General features: G+C 51.9%; 1 protein-coding gene across 2 annotated transcripts in view; it reads right to left on the reverse strand.

Annotated features, from left to right (window-relative positions):
- The window catches only part of TNR (tenascin R), a 228,604-nt gene that overhangs the window by 8,735 nt on the left and 203,676 nt on the right, over positions 1 to 16,193 (reverse strand). For both annotated transcript variants that reach the window (XM_029081118.2, XM_007668916.4), the window contains exons 11-20: positions 14,709 to 14,972; positions 13,892 to 14,164; positions 12,432 to 12,551; positions 12,123 to 12,269; positions 11,323 to 11,442; positions 10,625 to 10,768; positions 10,275 to 10,405; positions 9,204 to 9,336; positions 6,355 to 6,506; positions 4,567 to 4,663 (exon numbers count right to left, since the gene is read on the reverse strand). In XM_029081118.2, coding sequence (XP_028936951.1) covers positions 4,567 to 4,663; positions 6,355 to 6,506; positions 9,204 to 9,336; positions 10,275 to 10,405; positions 10,625 to 10,768; positions 11,323 to 11,442; positions 12,123 to 12,269; positions 12,432 to 12,551; positions 13,892 to 14,164; positions 14,709 to 14,972 — 1,581 coding nt within the window. The remainder of the gene's footprint in view (positions 1 to 4,566; positions 4,664 to 6,354; positions 6,507 to 9,203; positions 9,337 to 10,274; positions 10,406 to 10,624; positions 10,769 to 11,322; positions 11,443 to 12,122; positions 12,270 to 12,431; positions 12,552 to 13,891; positions 14,165 to 14,708; positions 14,973 to 16,193) is intronic.

Below are 16,193 nucleotides of genomic sequence, written 5' to 3' on the forward strand. Positions count from 1 at the left end.
GATAAAGTTTCCACTCTCCCTCCCTCTTAGACTGTATCCGATCAGATTTCTCTTGTACCTACTACCCTAATGCTTGCTATTAGTGAGTACTTAGTAAAGACCATAACCTATTAACGGAAAACGAATCAGGTCCTATTGCAAGGGCAGCTAAACCCATGGAAGGCAGGATGGGTTTAGGCCAGTCAATAGTATGTATCAAGTGACTACTGTGACGTGAGACAAAAAAGACGTCGCCTTACCCGAGTGGTGCTAGTAACAGTTGTAATAGTAATTGCTAAGTCTAAAGAAAACTGGGGCGATGTATCAGGCTACACTGGGAAAGCTATAAACACAGCCAGAGCTAAAACCTGTGACAAAATTCCAATACCAGGCAGCACACTGACCAAACAATGCAGTGATAAATCGGGAAGCAGCATGGCTTTGTTGGAAAGAGCCTGGGCCTGGGAGCAAGAGGATTCAGGTTCTAATCCCAGGCTCCTCCACTTACCTGTGATATGACCTTGGACAAGTCACTTAACTTTCCTGTTCCTCAGTTCCCTCATTTGCAAAATTGGGATGAGATACCTGTTCTTCCTCCTACTTAGACTGTGAGCTCCGTGTGAGACCTGATTATCTTGTACCTATTCTACCGTTTAGCATAGTGCTTGGCACACAGTAAACACTTAACAAATACCACGATAATTATTATTATTAAGTAATAAACTGAATCAAGATGGCCAGCACATCCATTTGAAGACTGTCAAATAGAATGAGGTGGCATCAAGGTATCAGGTTTAAGATCCAAATTAAAGGTCTGCAGAGCTGTAGGGTTATCGAATCTTCTCTATAGTTGGGCGACCTGGACCCCAGCAAAGGCACCATATCCCGCTCCTTGAGCAGCTCAGTCAAGTATCGTTTATGGGCCAGACTCAGTTTCAAATGGCGTGACAAGATCACCAACTACGAAGTTCTAGAACCTGACAGTTTCGTAGCAGCAAAGCTCTGCTCACCTTAACACAGCTATGCTGGGTGGGATATGTGAGGTGAATGAACGACAGCAGGACCTCCAAACGGCCGCTGTGATGGAGAGCTGAAAATGAGAAGCCTAAAGCCAGGAGAACAGAGGAAATGTTTTAAGGACATCATAAAACAAAGCCTCAGACAAATGCTGCATCCCAGCTGAAACTGCAGTCAAAAGCTGAGGGTAGTCCATCAGTGGTATTTATGGAGTGCTTACTGTGTGCAGAGCACTGTACTGAGCATTTGAGAGAGTCCAATACAAGAGTTGGTAGACACGTTTCTTGCCCACAACGAAATTTCAGTCGAGAAGGGGAGACCGTCATGAATATAAATGAAGAAATTATGGATATGTTCTTAAGTGCTGTGGGGCTGAGGATAGGGTGAATACCAAGTGCCCAAAGGATACAGATCTAAGTGCGTAAATGATGCAGAAGGGAGAGAGAGATGGGGAAAGAGGGGTTAATTGAGGAAGGCCTCTTGGAAGAGATGTGACCTTACTAAGGCTTTGATGGTAGGGAGAGTGGTGGTCTGGTGTATATGGGAGGGAAGGGCGGGGAGGTTTCAAGCCAGAGGGAGGATATGGAAAAGGGATGAGATAGGTGGGAGGATAGTCCAGTAAGGGTTTTCTCTGAGCAAAAGCCTTGTAAGGAAAAAGAGTAAAGGAGGCAAAAGAAAAAACGGTACCAGGCGCTGCATGCACTAAGCATGATAACACTACACAACCCAAGGGACAACCTTTCTGTTGCCGAATTGTACATTCCAAGCGCTTAGTACAGTGCTCTGCACCTAGTAAGCGCTCAATAAATACTACTGAATGAATGAATGATCTTTTCTCTGCACACAGTGCATGGGACTATAGGTTCTACATTAGCCTTTCCAGCCACACTTCACTATCGGGACTGCCTTCTTCCAATACAAAAGGAAAACCTTATATCTATATATAGAGTAACTGTGTTGGAATTATTGAGCACAACACATTATACCAAGTCCTTTTAAGAGTGCAATAAGAGCAAATATTTAGGAGACTGTTCTGCACACAGTAAAAGCTCAATAAATAGCAATAAATATCATGTATTGATTGACTGATTAGGCAAAACCTCCCCGGCCCAAAGGGAGCACACCCCCACCCCCACCAAATGGGTCTGTGCTTACGCAAGCAAAAAGGCCAAGTGTTCACTGGTTAGCAACTTCTCGGGATTCAGCCTACAAGCTCAAGCAAAACCAAACCACATCCCTCCCTCCTCCAGGAAGCTCTCCCTGCTCAGATCTACCCATTCTCCAAAGTCTGGAGAAAAAAAAAATCCCACTTCTACTTGTCAACGTCCTCGCTGGGACCGGGCCTAAGCATTAAATTGAGCTCTAAACCCTTAGCATAATCCTGGGCAACCGTGTGACACTCAGAAACACCGCCTGCCTGCCTGCCTATAGGGCTGATCCACTTCCAGACAAGCCACTGCATTCTTTGGCACCTCCCGTTTCCTCAACTCTGAAACTTGGCCTGCCACAGCCCTGGGGGAGATGGGTGGGGTTACTTCTGAGTGAGTAATGACTGATGTCAAAGGCTTATACATAAGTAAAGCCTAATAATCCTTCAGGGGTAATTTTGGTGGGAGGGCAATGTTTTCCTTTGGGATGAAGAAAAAGACTGGAGAATGACCAGCGGTGTCCCAAAGCAGAGGCCCCAGAGGTCCTGGATGTCCCCGGGGCTTCTTCATCCCACCGAACTTCCTATTTATTTCAAATCCTCCACTCTCCTGCCCCCAGCCCCAGACCAAACACCCCTTGACTTCGCCTCTGTGGCAGTCGCCACTCTTACCACTTCCCCGCCATTGAGCTCTGCTTAGGCAACCGAACATTATGTGAACAGGCACTGGCTCTGCCTGCATTTCCGAAAGCCACCCTCTTCACACCCATAGCTTCTCACCTGTTTACACTAAGAGAACAAGAGCAGTGAGGTCTAGTGGATAGAGCATGGGCCCAGGAGTCACAAAGACCTGGGCTCGAATCCCAGCTCTAGTTCCTCCCCTTGTCTGCTGTGTGACCTTGGCCAAGTCTCTTAACTTCTCAGTTCCTCAGTTACCTCCTCGTAAAATGGGGATTGAGACTGCAAGCTCCATGTGGGACACGGACTGTGTCCAACCTGATTATCTTGTATTTACTCCAAGTGCTCAGTATAGGGCCTGGCACAGAGAACACAGCAGACATGTGGCGAAGCTGGGATTAGAACCTAGGTCCTTCTGACTCCCAGACCCGTGGTCTATCTGCTAAGCCATGCTGCTTCTCTATTATTGGCATACATTCATTCTCCCTCAGTGAATATTCCTAGACTTTATAGGTCTTTATAGGTCTCCGGGGCTGCAGGATGGACCAGCCCTCTCTGCTGCCGTCAGACCCGGACCTATAAAAAAATCCCGTTCCCTAAGCAGTTCCATTAGCATCGTCCATACACCCCAGGAACATCAAGTAGCTAGGCGGGCTAATAAATGGTCCCATCTAAACATGGTCAGTCTATTAGCATTGAAACCCCGCTCCCCTGTCCTCAGCTTGGCTCCATCAGGTGGGGCCCGGGAGGAAAAATGGACAGCAGTGGAACGCCCCAACAGCTGCTGTCTGGTGAACTTGAAATGGGATGACTAAAAGCAAGGGGAACAGAGGAAGTGCTTTTGGGATGCAGAAAGTGTCATAGTTGAGACCACTGTGGCAGACAGACCAGCTGGGGCCACCCCAATCAAGAAAAGAGTGGCTCTTTTCAAGCTAAAGCTCTGAAAGGACAGTGAGAGAAAGGGCCAAAAATGGACACGGTGCTAGGCCCTGCAAACAGTGACTGCATTAGTCCAACGGGGCCTGGGCTTTATGGGTACATGGTGTGGCCATGTTTGTCGGTTCAGTCATAGAAACCTGGATTCTAGTCCCAGATCTGCCTCTGATCTGCTGTGTGACCTTGGACAAAGCACTTAACCTCTCTGGGCCTCAACCTCCTCATCTGTACAACGGGGGCAAGACTGTTATTGGCATCACCTCTGCCTTTGTATAGCGTTGAACTCATTCAGTAAGTTCAGGCCTAAGTCCAGCCTTCCTCCCTCACCACCTCCATGGACTGGAGGAAATTGCCCATCGCCATCTAGGACTTTTCTCCCCTTTCCTTCCTGAAGGAGAAAGCAGCACTTGTCCCCGGCTGCAAACGGCGGGCACTGTACTCTACTCATTTCTCTCACGAGACTACCTGGTGCCTTGTGCCTTTCTCGGGGACGAAAGGCCAGGCCGCTAACTCTCCATACTGTCTCCCCAGCCTGGTAAGTCTATTCCTCTGTAGTTCCCTTAGATCCCGCCAGCACAACAGACTGTTAATGACAGAGAAAAAGAGAGGGGGTGTTGAGGAGAGATCTAATAGCAGCAGGTGCTTCACAATAAGATGAAAACAGATCAATAGATGAGCGGCGCATAGAGGAGAACAATTCACCGGCGTAGGCCCGGGGCAGGCGGTAAAGTGGGAAGACACAATTGTTTCCCAAAGGGAGGCAAAGCCCCCGATAAAAGTGTGAAGCATTCCCCGACGGGAGTCCTTACCCAGCCAAAATTCATCCTCTAGGTTTCCAAAACCGACACGGTAATCCGCCCATTTCCGGAAGAAATCAGTCAGGCCATTCTGTCGCCGTTGGAACACCTAGCGGGAGACAAAATGAGAATGAACGACTGACCGAGGCTGACTGAGGGAGGAGGGGTAGCTCTCTGCCATGAAATGTTTTCCCCCATCCCCAGGACGAGAGAGAGGACCACTCCGTTCACTCCTGAGGGTCGAGGAGCCCTCTGCCGGCTCTGGCCTCACTTCCCTGGGGTCCGATCGGTGTGACGGATCGGGTTGGCCAGGCCCTAGGGCAGAGGAGCTCCCTTAGGTTCTCCGGCGATCAGGAGCTCCTTGTATAGACAACATTAGCCTGGCAAACAGCATAACGTGATGATGCCACACTCTGTTTTGCAGGAGTGCATCCCAGTCCGCCTCAACCTGGACCGCTGCTCTTGGGGGAGCCTCAATCCCTTTGCTTCCAGAGTATTTCCAGGACCTTCCCAAGTGGGTGAAACCAAGCACTGCTTCTGAGCCAGGCGCTAAAACTAAAAACAAGAGACCCAGAGGCAGCCGGAGCCAAATTTGTGCTTGGACCGGGAACAGGGCGGCTGGAAACCAGGACTGCCTATGTGAAAAACCGGACCGACAGCCACCTTAATTTCCACCCAATCCAAACCAGCCCCATGGTGGCCTCCATCTGAGGCCTACTAGTGGGCAGCTCAGACAGTGACTGACACCGCCAGCTTGCAGGCAAAGTAGCTACAAATGATTAATTTCCTAAGCCGTTTAAGCTTTAATTCCATTTACCCTCCAACAATTCAGCTTTAGCTGCCATTTCAAATTGCTCTTTAAGAAGGAGTCACAAATGTGTCAGAGATATGAAAGTGGATGGGTCTCAAGAGCGGCTGTTAGGAATAAAACTGCTATTTAACTCTGCTCAATGAGCAACTTGGCCTGTGGCCCCAAAAGCCTGGCTCTGTAGCTTGGCAAGGCTGTGGGGGCCTTGGGAGAGAGGATTTCTGCCACCCACCCAACAGGCTGTTACTTCCAGGCCAGCAGAGAAGCCTGTCGGGAGTCTTAGGATTTGGCCAGGGGCCACTATCATTCTGGATCCCCTGGGGGAGGTTGGGTTGTTTGGGGGCCGGGAGACACCCTCAGGCAGAGGGGCTGCCCCCCAAACCCCTCCCCACACCCCATCAGCTATACTCTTGCTGTCTTACTCCTCCCACAGCCTTAACCAACACAGAGATACTTTTGGGCACTTGTCTTCTCTTCCCACACCAGCAGCCCCCGGGAATCAGCCCAGTGACCTCCGCAGACTCCTGCTCATTTCCCACCCCAGCCTAGTTAGCCGCCTCCTGCATGGCCTGAGATAATGATAATAACCTTGGCATTTGTTAAGCGCTTAATATTTGCCAGGCATCTGTGTCCCACGTGGGGCTCATAATCTCGATCCCCATTTTCCAGAAGAGGTTACTGAGTCCCAGAGAAGTGAAGTGACTTGCCCAATGTCACACAGCAGACAAGTGGCAGAGCTGGGACTAGAACTCACAACCTTCTGACTCCCAGGCCTGTGCTCTATCCACTATGCCTGTCCCACCCCGTGGTCCCAGGCTGGGGAGACACCTGAGACCTGGTTGAGTTGTGGTGTTGGGTGAAGAGTTCAGAGTGTGGGGGGTTTGGGGAGTGGGCTCCTTTAGAAAGAAGCGCTGGGTGAGGGATGTTGGAATGGGGCAAGGAGGACCTCAGTAAGAGTCTCCCCTCCCTCCGTCCCCAGGGGGATGACTTACAATCCAACCCCCGCCGTCTGTGGTCATGTCACAGTAGACTTGCATCTTCTGGCTCAGGTCCCCGTGGATGGAGATCGTGTAAACCCCACTGAGGGTGTCTCCATTGATCAGGTGCTGGGCGCAGTCCTGAGGGTGGGTGAACACTCGGCCCCCTGCAACGGAAGAGAGGAAATTGTTCCAGAAGGAATCATACCTCGCCCCCATCCTCAATCCAGGTCCCAAAGTGGGGGCAGCACAGTGGTCTGACCCTCCCCAGGGCGGAGAGGGAAATGCAGGGAGAGAGGCTCAGTCCCATTGGTTGCTGAATGGAGGGTGACGCCAAGGAGCCTTCGGGGCCATATGTGAGGATCCAGGTGGATAAGCCTTAAGGGCCTGGCATTGTTCTCCGGAGGGACACTTGCGATTGTACTCCCAGACAGCATAAGAGGAAACTGGTGCCTACCTTGGCTGCTGTCCTGGGCAGTGGCAGAGAGGCTGCCTCTGACAGTGCTTTCCATAAGCCACTCTGCCCCCAGAGCAGCGGTGCCGTTTGATCCGAGCTTGCCAGGCCGGGTTCTGGCCTCAGCACCGAGGATATCTCAGGAGAGAGGAGGGGTACTACTTTTCTGCTGGGTGGTCCTCACCCTTCCTAGGTTCCAGGCTCCACCCTGGAGAGGGGAAGTGGGCTAAAACCTTAAACTGGGATCTTGACCACTCTTACAATTGCTACAAAGTCTCCAGAACATCTCCCCCGTATGGGGAGCTAGGGAGGGGATCCAGTCCTGTCGGTAATTGCCCCTGTACCCCCTCTAGGCTGTAAGTTTGTTGTGGGTAGGGAATGTGTCTGTTTATTGTTATTTTGAACTCTCCCAAGTGCCTAGTACAATGCTCTGCACACAGTAAGTAGGCACTCAATAAACAGGATTGAATGAATGAATGAAAGCTGCATAAAGCAGCATGGCCCAGTGGAAAGAGCACAGGCCTGACAGTCGGAGGACCTGGGTTCTAATCTTCACAATGTGAGCCCTGGGCAAGTCACTTAATGTCTTTTTGCCTCAGTTTCCTCATCTGTTAAATGGGAATTCAATACCTGTTCTCCTGCTACTTAGGCTGTGAGCCCAGTATAGGAAAAGGACAATGCCTAACTTAATTATTGTGTACATGCCCTAGCACTTAATACAATGCTCTCAAACAGTAAATACTTAACCAATATTATTATTATTATCATCATCGTTATCTTGGAATGTCAACAGATTTAGGATCCCTACCTATGACTCTGGGATTTTCCCTCTACCCTGTAGATGTGATGCTGTGTTCTGGTCCAGAGTGAGCAGCAGTGAGTAGACATTCCTCCATTTGGAGATGCGCAGGCTCTCAGTGGGGCCTCAGAATAGCTCCAGGTGACATATGGTGGAGAAATATTAGGAGATGGTTTCATAAATGCTTCCATAACTGGCCATGGCGTCAGCAAACTGAGGCATTAGGCGCCCGCTCTGCATTTAGCAGGCCAGGAAATAAAATGCAATCTGGGGATGTCATTCTCAGTTTATGTCTGATAACTACGCAAATAGGCTAGTTGTCTGTATGTTGTTTCATGTGAGTAGATTCTGTTTGAAGTGGCAGCTGTCTTCCCCAAAGAGTTTCAGATGGGGGGCCTCGGCCTGGACTATCCCGAAGAGCCGAGCTGGGGTGGGGCCTGGGAACCCGGCTTCTCCCATGGAGAGCTGAACATCCTGGCTGGGGACAGGCAGAGTTCAAAACGGAAATCTCTAGGAAGGGAAGAGGGCTGAACTTCTTCGGCCTCTGATCCAGGAGGGGAGCAGAGCACCCCTAGAGGGTCCCGTGGAATCCCACACTGGCCGAGACCCTGAATCACTGTGGACCAACTTGGCGGGGTAAGAGGCGTGGGGCAGGGGGATGGGGGTAGGTCTCTCTGTCGTGGAGACCGCAAACTTGCTCAGAACATGGCGCGGGACTACTTTAAGATGACAGGGCTCATAAGTAAGTGGGAATGGCTGGGATCTTTCTATGGAAACAAAATGGAATGCAGGGAGTGTCTCCATTAATGGGAGAGGTTGGGGACAGAGGGTGCCACCAGAAGGAGGGGCCCAGGACAGTAAACCACCTGGGATAGGAAAGTGGATGGAGAAGGAGTTTTGAGAGAACCTGGCCAGCTGCTTAGAGCTGCAACCTCTGGAGTCCTGCAATAGCATGTTGAAGGTCATCTCCCCTGTTCTTCCCTCCCTCACTCCTTCCCACTCAGCCTCATACAGGCTGTCCAGGGTGTCCAGAAACTAATGATTCTGGAACTTTTTTTGGCAAAAAAAGCCCAAGGCAAAGCCCCACACCTAAGATGGCACAGCAAAGAATCCCGCCTGAGAGGCAGATATATATATATATATCCTGGGGACCAGTGCCGACCTTAAGGCGCATCTGCCTGCTCCCTGCCAACTGGGACCAAGATTGGAGGAGATTAGAGACCACCCCGACCCCCAACACACACACAAATTTATGTGGCAGGAGAGACTGAAGGGCCATCTGCTGACCCTCCGTACCCCAAGTGCAATCTGCACAGACAGCTGATATCTTCACTTGGGAAGAATAGGCTGGGTCTCCGACCCTGTCTGCCGTTTCTTTGGTTGTGAACAGGCTTGTTTAGCAGGGGTCTGTGGGAGGAGAGGGGATTACATATTTCTCTGGCAGGGAGAGGTGATGCAGCCTCTCCAAAAGCTCAGTTCTGGGCTAACTCTAATTGCCCACAGACCAGAGGCAGGGGTGGGGGAAGGAGGCCAATGAGCGGAGGAGCATGCTCTCCATCTCTCCCACTTTCTCGCTCGCTCTCTGCTCTCTCCCCTCTCGCTCTCACTCACCTGTGGTGAAGACGGCCGAGGTGACCCCACTCCTGACCGCATCCTGGGCTGACTGCAGAAGCACGGTGTACTCCGTGTTCTCGGACAGGCCCTCGAGGCGAATCCATGTGTCTTCTGCATCCACTATCAGCTCCTGCACATGGGATTGCAAGTGGGGGTACGGGGGGAAGACCGAAGAACAGCTGGAGCATCCGAGGAAAGCTTCTTCCCCGTCTGAGGAAAGGGGTGTGGTAAGAACTAATATTGGATACACCCTCATCTCCAGCCAAGGCGAGGGGACCAGAGATCCAGGACACAGTGGAAATAAAACTAAACGACAAGTGCCATTTCCTTTGACCCCTTTCTAGGAAACGGGGCAAGCACAGGCAACCCTTAGGTCAGACTGGGCCAGCCACCTACTTGGGAGGTAGGGCATTAGGTATCTCTAAGAAGGGATGCAAGCTACTCACTTTGTTACTTTATAATAATAAAGGTAATACTAATTTTGGTATCTATTAAGAGCTTACTGTGTCAAATACTGGGCTAAATTCTAGGGGGGAGATAGGATGCAATCAGATTAGGCACAGACCCCGTCCCACAAGGGTCTCACAGTCTAAGGGGAAGGGAGAACAGATATTGAAACCCCAACATGCAGATGGGGAAGCTATGGATGGAGAAGTCAAGCCCTAGGTCAAACACCAGGCTCCCAGTCCTGGGTTCTTTTCATTAGGTCATATTAAATATCACTCAACTAGAGCTTTTTATTGAGCACCGCCTGAGTCCAGAGCAGTGTACTAAGAGCTTCTGGGAGTACAGCAGCAGCAAAGTACACATTCCCTGCCCACGAGGAGCTGGCAATCTTATTTTATCTGGGTCAGAGCAGAAAACGTACGAACTCCAAGTCTTCTCTCGCTAAGTTTTTCACGGGCAGGGATCATGTCTACCAACTCTGTTGGACTCTCCCCAGCATTTAGTACAGTGCTCTGCACACAGTAAGTGCTCAATAAATCCGACTGATTGACTGACAGATTGACTTTCTCCTCTCAGCAATTCCCACCGGCTGACTCTCTCTCCCTTAGCAGGAAAACTCACCTTGCGGCGCCCATCGGTGGCTTTGTAGTTGACGATGTAGTTCTCCACCTCTGCCACGGGTGGCTGCCACGAGATCCGGGCGCTCTGCCTGGTGACCTCGGTGGCCGTCAGGTTGGTGGGGGGATCCAGCACTGTGGAGGAGGGCGAGAGAGTAGGGACATTGGAGGCCCTGCCCCTGATGAGCAGCTGGCTTCCATTCCCCCATCTCCCGGCTCCCGGTCGGCCCGCGGGCAAGACGGGAGCAATCGGGGCCACTCCGTCCGGAAACGTCGGTCTGTGCACCGACCTGCCAGCTGGGCATTTCCCATCGGCCGCCTGATGACAGGCCAGGCCGCTCGGCATTTACTTACAGGTGGTGAAATTGGTCTTGACGGTGCTGCTGGTGAGAGGCCCGCTGGTGGCATACATCGTGACCGTGTAATGGGTGCTGGGGAGTAGGTCGCTGAGCTGGTGATCTTCGCTCCCGCCGTCCACCAGGATGGTCTCTCCAGCATCTAAAATCAGACAGACATGGGCTGAGCTGAATAGGAAGAGCCTTCTGGAAGGACAGCAGTTATTTTGCCAGGCAATGTGGCAAAAGGAGCAGTGTTGCCTAGTGGAAAGAGTACAGGATGGGGAGTCAGGAGCCAGCTCCACCACTTGCCTGCTGTGTGACCTTGGGCAAATCACTTAATTTTGCTGTGCCTCGGTGCTCTCTGTACCCCCCTACAGACTATCAGCTCCATATGGGATGGGATGGGACTGTGTCCCATCTGACTGGGCCATGTTGAATTAGTGCCCAGCACATTGTAAGGGCTTAACAGATACCACTATTATTATTAGAGTTACGGTCCTGTTGTATCCGCTTCCATTTATTTTTCAGTGTGGTGGGATCTGAAAAGTGACTGGACACAAATTAGTCCTGTCTGATTCACTCCAACTCCACACGGGGCAGGAGAGCAGAAAACCCCCACTCTCCCACAATCTTACCCAATATCCCATGGCATCCACCTGACCCTTTCATTCCACTTTGCCCGCCAGTGGTCCTGGCAAGCTAGAAGACACCCACCTGTGAAGTGTGTAAGCACAATGATGTAGCTCTCCACTTCACTCACTGGCGCCCTCCACTGCAGCAGGGCTTCCGTTGGGGTGACGTTGGTGGCGGTCAAATCGACGGGACTGTCCATGGCTGAAAGAGAACGGAAGACTGTCAGACACCAATAGGCGGGTCCTCCCCCCGTGTAGTTCAGTAATGTTGTGCTTTGCTGGCCATGTCCTCTGGGCCTACTCTTCTCACCTTGGCCAACCTCAAGGGACTTCCACGCCCTTAGTGCAGGGCTCTGCACTCACTAAGTGCTCAATAAATACCACTGACTGATTGATTGACTCTCATCTGAGGAACTCACGCTGTTAAGAGGTTGGGTCTACTTTCCATTGGCTCTACTGGGGCGGAACTGGGCCCAGAGGTAGGATTTTTTTCTTTTTAAGAATGGACAATACCCACCTGTTGACTCTTCTAAACAATATCTCTTCCTCCCTGGCCTGGAGGCCCGTTCTTTTGGGTCTGTTTCCCCACTGAATGCCCCACGCTCCTGGGGCACTGGGCAAAGATTTCCAGAGCGCCGCCTACTGCCCCCCACCAAAAGCTGCACCCAGGCTTCCTTGGGACTCATCTATGTCGACCATGTCTTCCCACCTCTGAGCATTATCCCAGATTTCTGTGCATGTGGTGTGGTGACTAGACGGTAAGCTCTTTAAGGGCAGGGAATACAGTGCGCCGGGGTGGGGGGTGCACCGGGATAGAGGCACGGCTGGGAAGGGGCAGCCCGGGGCCACCCTGACCCTGGCACCTGGAGAGCCGTCTCTCACCTGTGTGCACAAGGGTGCAGATGCGCTCGCTCTCCTCCCGCCCACGCACGCTGTTCAGGCTGATCTCGTACTCAGTGGCCGGAGATAGGTTGGTGACGGTGTATTTGGTGACGGTGTTCGGCACCACTGAGCTGTCCAGTCTCCCCACTGGGGCAGAGCAAACACACGGTTAGAGGCTGGCCCAGTCCTTGGGGAGCCCGGAGACCCTGAGCCCCAGTTTTGCCCCTCCCACCCCCCAAGCAGCGATCAGGGGATGAACCCTCCAACCCACTCTGTTTCCCAGGAGACGGGGCACATCACGGGGGTTACCTTGTGTCGGTCGATAGGATACCCGATAGTAGTCGAAAGGTGCGCTGGGCGGGGCCCAGGAGACCATCACAGAGTCCTCGGTGACGTTGCCTATTGAGATGTCTTTAGGGGGATCTATGCCTAGAGGGAGCCCCCGTCGGGGACCAAAAAAACACAATGCGGGTAAGGGTGAGATGTGAGATCCAGCCCATCCAGAAGCGCTAGCATCTCGACGCTGACTACCCCCGCCCCCTGTGCGGTCAGCCCGGTCTCCCCTTTGGACAAGCTGAGAGCCCCGTCAGAGGCCTGGGTAGGCATAGAAGCCAAGGTAAAAGGCAAACACAGGGGAGGGTGACGTTCAGGTTAAGCAAAGAAACGCCGATGGAGGGGACCGTCCAAACGAAGAACAAAATAGTTGAGCGTGCTGATCTGATAGGTCCCAGACCTCTCCTCCCTCCCTCCCCAGCCCCATTCCCAGAGCCCTCCCCTGATGCCCAGAGAACGTATTCTGCTTCCTGTGGCGAAGCAGCCAAATCCTGGCAGAAGGACACTGGAGCCACTCATTAATGCCATTGGGATTATCCCGATGCTGCCTATGTGCTTGTTGGCTTGGAAGGGATTTCGGGGCTTGTGATCTCAAGCAGGTCCATTTCCCCCATTTTTCTCACATGGGGTGTGCGCAGGGGGCGGGGGGCAAGGGAGGAGGGCAGTGGATTACAAGAAGGTTATCACATTTGGCTAAAAATCAAATCCACTGTCTCTGCTCCTGCGTTTCCCAAATGATGGGCCAATGGCAGCTGAGGCCCGTCTATGTAATTATATTAATGTCTGTCTACCCCCTCAAGTCTATAAGCTCAGCTTTTTTTTTTTCAAGTGGTGTTTGTTAAGGTCTTACTGTGTGCCAGGCATTGTTCTAAGCACTGAACTTGCATCATCGTACAGCTTAAGGCTCACTAGGTGGCAGATCAACCTCACTGACGCCCATCTGCAACCATGGGAAGCAGCTTGGCGTGGTGGATAGAGCACAGGTCTGGGAGTCAGAAGGTCATGAGTTCTAATCCCGGCTCCATCACTTATCTGCTGGGTGTGGGCAAGTCACTTCACTTCTCTGTGCCTCAGTCACCTCATCTGTAAAATGGGGATTAAGGACTATGGGCCCCACGTGGGACATGGACTCTGTCTAATCAGATTAGTTTGTATCTATCCCAGTGCTCAGTACCGTGCCTGGCACATAGTAAACGTTTAACAAATATTGTTGATAAAAAACAAACAAAACACCAAACAAAAAAAAAAACCAAACCAAAAAAAAGCCACCTTCTCCCTTCCCCTTAGATGGTGAGCCCCGTGAGGTACAGGGACCGTCTCTAATCTGATCGCCTTATGTTTTCCCCAGCCTTGGTACAGCTCTTAACTCACAGTCAGCGCATAACAAACACCACAGTTCCCCCAGCGGGCTATCCAGAGCTCTCAGGTTGGTTCACCTGTGGTGATGGAGCCCACAATGGGCTCCGAGGTGACTGTCCCATGCACGGCCACCAGATTCACAATGTACTCGGTGGCCGGCCGCAGCCCCGTCAGAGTGGCGTGTCTCTTGGTGGCGTCCAGCGAGACCTCCAGTGCCGCCTCCTCCTCCTCGTCCCGGGGGTTGTAGTTGAGGATGAGCCTGTCTGCGGGAGGGGAGGGGTCGCTCCAGGTGATGTTCACGCTGGAGGAGGTCACGTGAGAAAAGTGCAGATGGGTGATGGGGCGGAACCCTGCAAGGCAAAGGAAGTTAGGAACGCTGCAAGGGGGCTGGAACCGGCCCGGGCAGGTCACCCTTCAGACTGCCCGCTACCTGTCGGACTGCAAGTCCCTCTCCCAAGCCCAGCACAGGGTGCTCAGCCCACAGCAGGTGCTCAATAAATACCGCTGGATAAAATGAATGACTCCGAGGAGCGTTCACCCAGAGGGCCGAGGATGGGGTAGATCACCATCAGTATTTACTGAGCACCTACTATGTGCAGAGGACTGCTCTAGACTGCAAGCTGGTTGTGGGCAGGGAATGTGTCTACTTATTGTTATACTGTACTCTCCCAAGCGTTTAGTATAGTGCTCTGCACCCAGTAAACGCTCAATTAATGTGATTGAATTGAATGAATAATCGGGAACAGGCAACAGAAGATGATGACCCCATTCCTGCCCTTGGGGAATTGACAGTCTAAAGAGGCTCCTTCAGCTATAGAATTTCCTGTGCCTGCCTGGCTGAGCCCTGGGGGCCGGGAGGGTTGGTTGGGGGGCGGCCCTGACACAAGCGGGTACCTGTGAAGGCATCAACGGTGGACTCCAAGCTCTGCTGCCGGCCCCGCTCAGCAGTGACCGAGATGATGTACTCCGTCCCGGGCTCCAGCTCCGTCAATGTGTACGCAGTCTTGTCCTTGGGCACGGTAATCTCAGAGGACATCCCGGAGGCCGGGGTAAAGGTGATTCGGTAGTGGTCGATGGGGCCATCTGCCTTGGTCCAGATGAGAGAGATTGATGTTTCCGAAGAGGCTGTCACCATGAGCCCTCGAGGACTGTCCAGTTCTGGGTATTGAGGCCACATCTCATTAGGGCTTATTATGATTATTATTATATTTGTTAAGTGTTTACTGTGCATCAAGCCCTGTTCTAAGCCCTGGGGAAGATATTAGTAAATCAAGTTGGACACAGTCCCTGTCCCAGATGGTGCTTACAGTCTAAGTCGGAGGGAGAACAAGTATTTAATCTCCATTTTACAGTTGAGGAAACTGACACACAGAGAAATTAAGTGAGTTGCCCCAGGTCACACAGCAAACAATTAGCAGAGCCAGGATTAGAACCCAAGTCCTCTGACTCCCTGACCTGTGCTCCTTCCGCTAGGCTACGCTGCTTCTAGGGATTAGTACAGTTAACTAGGAGTGCCTCATTTAAAGGGGTCCCAGTTACCCTCCTGTGCTTTTAAATGGATCTGCTCTTAGGTTTTCCACTCTGAGGTCCCTCCGGGGGCACAGGTTTAGGGGGTGGAGACCCATTCCCAGATTGCTCTAGGGACTTTGGTCTAAGCCCAGGTTGACCTTAGGGTTCCAGAGGGTCCTGGGTGATGAACGGAGCTTCAGTGCTCCCTGGGGCTCAGTGCAAGCTGGAGAGGGGACCCTCATGGCCTCAGAGTTTAGCTAAGCCATGAGAGGATGTCTGAAGGAATACAGGACTTGGGATTTTCATGTCAGTGTGGGTCAGAGTGAGAAAATTGCCCATTAGGGTGGCCACATTCGGGATACTCTAGGAGCGCCTCAGACCCCTTTCAAGATTCTCTGGATAGAGGGAAGCTTTTTCTTTTGGTTTAAAGCTTGGAAGAGAAGTAGTAGAGCTGAAGGAGAGATACCCTCACCCTGCCCTTCCAGGGCTGCACCCATTTGCTCTAACCCAACAGAGCAAATCTTAGAGTGCACCACACCGGCGTTGTCCTACCGTGGCTGATACCAAGATTTCTGTGGTAGAGAACCAGCTTTTTCTCTCCGTGAGGGAAGAGGTCACGCTCCCAGAAAATTTGGCAGTCTGGAAGTCAGGCCTCCAATTTTAAGCAGATTTTTCCCTCTCAATTCTGATCCCCTCTCTGTGACTCGTGGCCTAGAAAACTCCTGTTGAAGCCTCCGCCTTCGCAGTCTCCCTGCCTTGGGATATGAGAACGCAGGTGCTGTCACACTGCAACTGAGGGATGGGCCGCCCACCTCGAGCAAAGGGCAGGGATCTCAGTGCAGATTTCATTCCCGAGGCCTCTGCCCCTGC

The sequence above is a fragment of the Ornithorhynchus anatinus genome, chromosome 16 (assembly GCF_004115215.2).
Source record: "Ornithorhynchus anatinus isolate Pmale09 chromosome 16, mOrnAna1.pri.v4, whole genome shotgun sequence".
NCBI lineage: Eukaryota > Metazoa > Chordata > Mammalia > Monotremata > Ornithorhynchidae > Ornithorhynchus > Ornithorhynchus anatinus.